Below are 7050 nucleotides of genomic sequence, written 5' to 3' on the forward strand. Positions count from 1 at the left end.
GGTAACGTCTTTTTTCTTAAAACTTATTTTGCAGTGATTTTCTGATCATTGCAAAATAGGTTTTAAGAAAAAAGATGTTACCCCATTTTTAAAATCATTGACTGTGGCACTTACCCCTTTCCTAAAATTGGACTGTTTTTTCACACATTGTTTTTGTTTTTCAATCTTTCATTATTCTGTTTAATAGAATATGTTTTCCGTTATGTGATGAAACAGAGTGTTATCAATAAAATATCTATCAAAGCTAATGCCCGTGTTTTATTCATATTAACTTTAATAACTTTAAAATGACATTTTGCCACTTACCCCCTTTCGTATTTCCACTCTTCAATTGGCGCTGCGGTTTTTATTTCTCTGGAACCATAACCATGTCGACGGACAAATTCTTGGTGGCTCTTACGCAAAGCCAACAACAATTAGCAGAAGGTCAACAAATGTTAATACAAGAACTCGCTGAATCGCAAAAACGAATCCTAGAATTACTCTCCAGGCAAAGCGATGCGGCCTCAACCTCAACCCAGGCACGAAACGACAGCAACGTCGTGGAAGCTCCCGCTAAGTCGTCACAATTTTCTAACCTGGCTGATCGGCTCGGAAAATTCGTGCATGACGCAACAAGAGGTAAAACCTTCACACTATGGTATGAACGACACGAAGGCACTTTCATTGAAGGAACGAAAGGCTTAACAGAAGAAGAACGGAAGGAACTTCTCAATGCGCTTGGTGATGACGAATACCAGCGGGTATTGAGTCGTTTATCACCCAAGAAGCCGCATGATCTACAATTCGAGGATCTCGTGAAGCACTTAAAAAACAGTTCCATGATAATAAAACATTGTTCCAGCGACGTTTCGAGGCTCTTAACTTCCGTGCATCACCGCCCACGGCCATTGTCGAAATCTTAGACAAAATTAACGTTTTGGGGGATGCATTCGAAATTGATAATTTTAAAATTGATCAACTAAAAATTCTCCTAACAGCACTCACACTCAGTGACCACGCTTATCACACGGAGCGGTCAATCCTGTTCAAGATCGTCGCAGGAAAGAAAGATGTACATTCGATGACATAAGAGAAATATGCTATGCCCATGCTGAACGAACTGCAGATGTCATGCGCGTCGAGGATCATCAAATCACAGAGGTCAACGCTATTAAGAACACAACGAAAGCCCTAGTACTCAGGAAGCCTAAGGGGAAAGACTCCACAAACCCGAACAAACAGGCGGCGGACAAATCTGCAACGTTTTCTCCGTGTCGAGGATGCGGATAGAAGAGTCACAAACGAATGGAATGTCCGTACAGGGAAGTAATATGCCGTACTTGTAGCAAAATCGGGTACTTAGCTAAGGTTTGTTTTTCCAATAACAAAAGAAAAATTAATACCATTCATTTGCGAGGTGTTATAGGTTCCGGATACAAACATCGGAAGTATATAAACATACAAATAAACGGGAAAGCTCTAAAAATGCAACTAGATACAGGAGCGGACATAACAACCATTGGTACTAATCACTGGACACAAATAGGCAGACCAAAACTACAACGTTACGACAAGGCACGTACTAACGCTTCGGGTCATCGGATTCAAACCAAAGGATTTTTCTGCGCTACGTTCAGCTACAAGAATAAATCATCAAGGGGACCAATCGTCGTATTAAATCGTCCGAATATTGCACTCATTAGCGCACAAGCTATTGATGAGCTGGAGTTAGTTACTTACGATCAGGGAATTGTGAATGGCAAATCTACCGTAAACGAAATCAAGGAAGTTTCAGTCGAGAGTAAATATCCCGAGCTGTTTTCTGACAAGGTGGGAGAATGCTCAAAGGTTATTGTCCACCTTCGACTCAAACCAGATGCTCGTCCTGTTTACGCGGCACGCCGTCCCATAGCTATCCTCTGGCACTAGAGGAACCGCTCAACGCAGAGCTGGATCGTCTCGTCAGTAACGGAATCTTGACTCCGGTGGAATCATCTGAATGGGCTGCTCCCATCGTAGTTGTGCGAAAGGCCAATAACAAGATTCGTATCTGTGCCGATTACTCGACTGGCCTAAACCAAGCTCTTATCATAGATGTTCATCCACTTCCAAATATGGAGGAACTCTTAACAAAACTCCGGGGGAATACAATCTATTCTCAGTTGGACCTATCAGATGCCTACCTACATTTGACGCTGGATGAGGAAAGAGAAGCCTTCAATTGCGCACAGTACAATTGGACACGATGCAATTGCACACAGTGCTATTGAACACATAATGTTGCGCACAGTTCTTTTGCGCAGTTCTTTTGCGCACCGTTCATTTGGACACAGTTTTTGTGCGCACCGTACAATTGGACACCGTTGCTTTTGGACACAGTTTATCGAAATATAATTTAAAACACACAGACACACGCGTATGCATGTAGAGCCCTGTTTGGAAATTTTGCTAATTTATAAATAATAAATCTTTCTAAATCAGCGTTTGTTCAATTGTTCAGTTCTTTTACGCACAGTTCAGTGTCGCACAGTTCAGTGTCGCACAGTTCAGTGTCGAACAGTTCAGTGTCGCACATTTCAGTTTCGCACATGTCAGTTTCGCACAGTTTACTTTCGCACAGTTCACTTTCGCACAGTTCAGTGTCATTGCACATGTAACAGATACAAGGTGAAGTAATCAAAAATTAGAAAAACAAATTAAGTGAAATCAACTATTTTGTAAAGCAGAATATTCTTGTGTGCATCTACACTGTCTTAACATATCGGCCGGAAAAAGAGATTTAGAGAATTTACAGTCAAGTTTGACACTATAAAAGAATAACTCATAACGAGAGGTTAGGAAATCTGTCATAACAATCTTATGAGCTGCCTCTTCTTTTTCTCTCTTTCATCTTCTTCCTATGATTATACATTGGAAGTAATCGCAGCAAATCGATCAGCAAGAAATCGCAGTTGTAATCATAAATATATAAATATGTAGTTGAGCTTGATCAAACTGTGCGAAACTAAACTGTGCGAAAGTGAACTGTGCAAAAGTGAAATGTGCGAAAGTGAAATGTGCAAAACTGAAATGTGCGAAACTGAATTGTGCGAAAGTGAAATGTGCGAAACTGAAATGTGCGAAACTGAACTGTGCGGCACTGAACTGTGCGACACTGAACTGTGCGACACTGAACTGTGCGACACTGAACTGTGCGTGATTGAACTGTGCGTAAAAGAACTGTCCAATTGAACAAACGCTGATTTAGAAAGATTTATTATTTATAAATTAGAAAAATTTTCAAACAGGGCTCTACATGTATACGCGTGTGTCTGTGTGTTTTAAATTATATTTCGATAACCTGTGTCCAAAAGCAACGGTGTCTAATTGTACGGTGCCCACAAGAACTGTGTCCAAATGAACGGTGCGCAAAAGAACTGTGCGCAAAAGAACTGTGCGCAACATTGGGAGCTTTCCAGCAAGCGACACAAGTCGACACAAGTGTCGTTCTGTCTTTATTATTCATTGAATGCGAAGAAAGACCGAACGATATTTGTGTCGACTTGTGTCGCTTGCTGGAAAGCTCCCATTATGTGCCCAATAGCACTGTGTACAATTGCATCGTGTCCAATTGTACTGTGCGCAATTGAGCCTCTCCCATGAGGAAAGCCGACCTCTGACTACTATTAATACTCACCGGGGGTTATTTGCCTACAACTGTTTAGTCTTCGGTTTGAAACCTACACCGGCCATTTTCCAACATACATTGGAACAAGCGCTCACCGATATTTCTGGCATACTGGTCTATTTGGACGACATACTGGTCTGTGGCCGAGATCGTTCTGAGCACGAAAAGCGCTTGCATGCTGTCTTGAATCGATTTCAAGAATGGGGATTCCGACTTCGCAGTGAGAAATGCAAATTCCACACTTCAGTCGTTAAGTACCTCGGATTTGTCATAAGCTCAACAGGAATCAAGCCGGATCCAACACGGATTCAACCCATCCAATCCATGCGTACTCCAAGAGATACCAAGGAAGTTCGTTCATTCCCTGGCCTTGTAAATTACTATGGGAAATTTGTTCCAAACTTACATCGATTGAAAACAACATTCGAAATACTCTTAAAGAAGGATTTTCCATTCGCGTGGAAATCAAGTCAACAGGATGCTTTCAAAAGGATCAAACACATCCTAACGGGACCACTGTTACTGGCACACTATGATCCCAAGCAGAACTTAATTGTTGCTGCGGATGCTAGGTCAACTGGTATCGGAGGCGTTCTGTTACAACGTTATGCAGATACACAAGTTAAGTCTGTGTTTCACATGTCTAAAGGCCTATGTCCACGATACTAGAACTTGGTCCAAGTTGGGCGTATCCCGTTTGGACACGTAACGATTGGACACCGCTCAATTGGACACGCACTATTGGACACACATTATTGGACACCGAAATCATTGGACACCGCATTATTGGACACAAGCATTATTGGACACTGCATTATTGGACACCGCATTATTGGACACTGCATTTTTGGACACCGCATTTTTGTACACCACATTATTGGACACAAGCATTGCAAGTTTGGACACTGCATTTTCGGACACCGCATTATTGGACACCGCATTATTGGACACCGCATTTTTGTACACCACATTATTGGACACAAGCATTGCAAGATTGGACACTGCATTGGGGTTGTCTCGATTGCGCACATAACCGATCGGACACTGCAATATTTCCCGATCGGACACAGGCTCCATCGGACACAGGCCCGATCGGACACAGACTCGATCGGACACTCTAATGGGTTTTCAAGTGTTTATAACATGAAATTTAAGGCAAACTGTGACTCTAGATGGGTCGGGATATTTATATACAGAGTGATTCAAAATAGGTATAGTATCCCTGAAATGTCGTATTCCTGATTAAATTCTAAGACGATTTTTCTCTTACCAAAATGTTCTCCGAAGCTTAGTTTTTGAATTATTAAAAGAAATAGTCAGCAAATAACTGGCCGAGTACAAGAGGCTGACAGGAGCGGCGCACCGCCGCGGCACCCGGCGGCTTACGCGGGGCGGTCAGCTGAGCGATCAGCTACAGCGTTGCACACGCACATCTCTCTCTCTCTCTCTCTCTCTCTCTCTCTCTCTCTCTCTCTCTCTCTCTCTCTCTTTTACTCGCTCACTCACTCACTCACTCAATCACTGACTATTTATTTTATAAATGCAAAAACTAAGCTTCGGAGATTTGCACAGAGAAAACGTCTCGGAATTTAATTACGAATACGACATTTCTGTCACTCACTTACCCCGTAAAGATGCGACGACTTGGTGTTGTTGCAATTTCTTGAGAGACGGATCGACCAATATTTATTGTATCTTGCACGCACACACTTACGTTTCACTCACTCGAGCAACAATATGAGAAATGCTCAGCGAAAAATGATCTGTCGATCGATGTCGAAACGATGTCGAATCAACATCGAAACCATCAAATCGACGTCGATTGGACATCGTTTGTACGTCGATCGATGAGTCATTTCTCGCTGGGTGTAAGGCTAACTCTATTAATCACTCACTATTAATAACCACCGAGTAATTATTCGGTGACCAAAAAGCACTCGAGGAAAGACACGCACGCGATACACAACACGCTTCGAACGCGCAACATGTGTTTACTCGGCAAGCAGTCGACTGATTTTTTGTTATGATTGCGGCGCTGCACTCGCGGTGCGACTGCACTGTCGAAGTACATGAGCGTGTAATTGATTAAAGCTTAAGAATTGAGAACGTGGCAATTTGAGAAACATCAAATGTTGCGTATTTGACAATCGTTTTAAGATTAATTGGAATAAGTAGTAAATGTTTTCACTACTTTCAAATGTTTTTAGGCTGTAGTATTTGCAGGCACATTCTCCTTGCAATCAAATTCTATGCGTACATCCACAGTAGCGCTCTTGATAGACTCGTTCTGTCGCGCGCAATCGATGACTACGAAAGGTCCATTCGTCAAAAATGTGGTTACGGTGCAAAGCGTTTCATAGCAGTCGTATCCATAATAAGCTTTACGAAAACGTGCATACATGTCAAAAAGTATTGCGTATTTATTTTTTTGAAGTCTAAATTTAGGTCATCATATGGATAAAATTCAGAGTTGAGATAAAGTTTCACGTTGGTCAGATTACAGTCATCGAATACGCTCGCATCTTCAGACATGATATTCTTTCGGCCAGTCTGCAGAGCAAAGATAACATATCGCGGTTTCTCTAACTGAGTCGCTGATTTGATAGCCCATGAATGTCTGGTTGTGCTTTGCAATAGCGGGTACTCGTACAGTTCCCATGATCGGAAACTCATACTCAGATATCGTCCGCTTTCCAAAGCTTGTAGCAAAGATAGTTTATTGGTCTCATTCAACATAACGTGAGGCATTCGCCACTGTACTTTAAGTAGTTCAATTTCAGGTTCCGTCTTCGAATCTCCCTTGATAGAATTGTTGTCAGTGCGTGCTCGTATCAAAATCAATTCATGACGAGCGTTAATAACCACACGTTTGTAATCCTCACAAAAGCCTAAAAGCATGTTGAGCGGTACGCAAAAATTAAAGTCTCCTTCCGGTATGGCTGATGAAGTGTCCCATCCTGCATTTCGCAAGATCTGCGATTTGTCAAACGTTAGCGATACATAATTCTTGATAGTGCTGGTTATTCCAGCGTTTCTGATGCGATCAATCTCCACACCGTTGAGTTCGTACCGAATTTCGTCAAACATAAATGCCGCGCAATTATTTGCGAGAAAATTCTCCGCATCATTGTTCTTCTTCAATTTTCCTTCGATGTAGAGTAAGCTTTCACACGGTAACGTGTACAAATCCTGTTGTTGTATGGGTATCCGTATCTCATCGCTATGCCCAAACGTCGTATTGGCATACAGATTGTATGTATGAGTCTCAATTTTGACAATGCTATTGTCAAAGATCGGCTCGCGTCCAATATTCAAGATATCAGCCATTTCGTACTTTGAAGCCTAATGATTTCAAAAATTCAATGTTCGACGCAGTGAGTTTCTTTTTATCGGACGATGGG

General features: G+C 41.9%; 2 protein-coding genes across 2 annotated transcripts; one reads left to right on the top strand and one right to left on the bottom strand.

Annotated features, from left to right (window-relative positions):
• The first annotated feature begins 1262 nt into the window (after nucleotides 1-1262).
• On the top strand, nucleotides 1263-4318 carry LOC105555913 (uncharacterized protein K02A2.6-like). Its single transcript, XM_012002961.1, has 4 exons — nucleotides 1263-1308; nucleotides 1409-1783; nucleotides 1831-2212; nucleotides 3631-4318. Exons 1-4 carry the CDS (start codon nucleotides 1263-1265, stop codon nucleotides 4316-4318), a joined length of 1491 nt encoding a protein of 496 aa, XP_011858351.1.
• A 1668-nt stretch (nucleotides 4319-5986) lies between these two features.
• On the bottom strand, nucleotides 5987-6976 carry LOC105555914. Its single transcript, XM_012002962.1, has one exon. It carries the CDS (start codon nucleotides 6974-6976, stop codon nucleotides 5987-5989), a length of 990 nt encoding a protein of 329 aa, XP_011858352.1.
• Nucleotides 6977-7050: the final 74 nt, after the last annotated feature.

Source organism: Vollenhovia emeryi, unplaced genomic scaffold, assembly GCF_000949405.1.
Source record: "Vollenhovia emeryi isolate VEMERY1.0 unplaced genomic scaffold, V.emery_V1.0 DF940551.1, whole genome shotgun sequence".
NCBI classification, from domain to species: Eukaryota; Metazoa; Arthropoda; class Insecta; order Hymenoptera; family Formicidae; genus Vollenhovia; species Vollenhovia emeryi.

Bases quoted from the DNA above. Each gene is read 5' to 3' on its own strand.
- LOC105555913 (XM_012002961.1), top strand. From the start codon at position 1,263: ATGCGGATAGAAGAGTCACAAACGAATGGAATGTCCGTACAGGGAA. The intron at 1,309-1,408 runs GTAATATGCCGT...GAGGTGTTATAG, and splicing joins TGGAATGTCCGTACAGGGAA to GTTCCGGATACAAACATCGG. The intron at 1,784-1,830 runs GTAAATATCCCG...GAATGCTCAAAG, and splicing joins CAAGGAAGTTTCAGTCGAGA to GTTATTGTCCACCTTCGACT.
- LOC105555914 (XM_012002962.1), bottom strand. From the start codon at position 6,976: ATGGCTGATATCTTGAATATTGGACGCGAGCCGATCTTTGACAATAGC.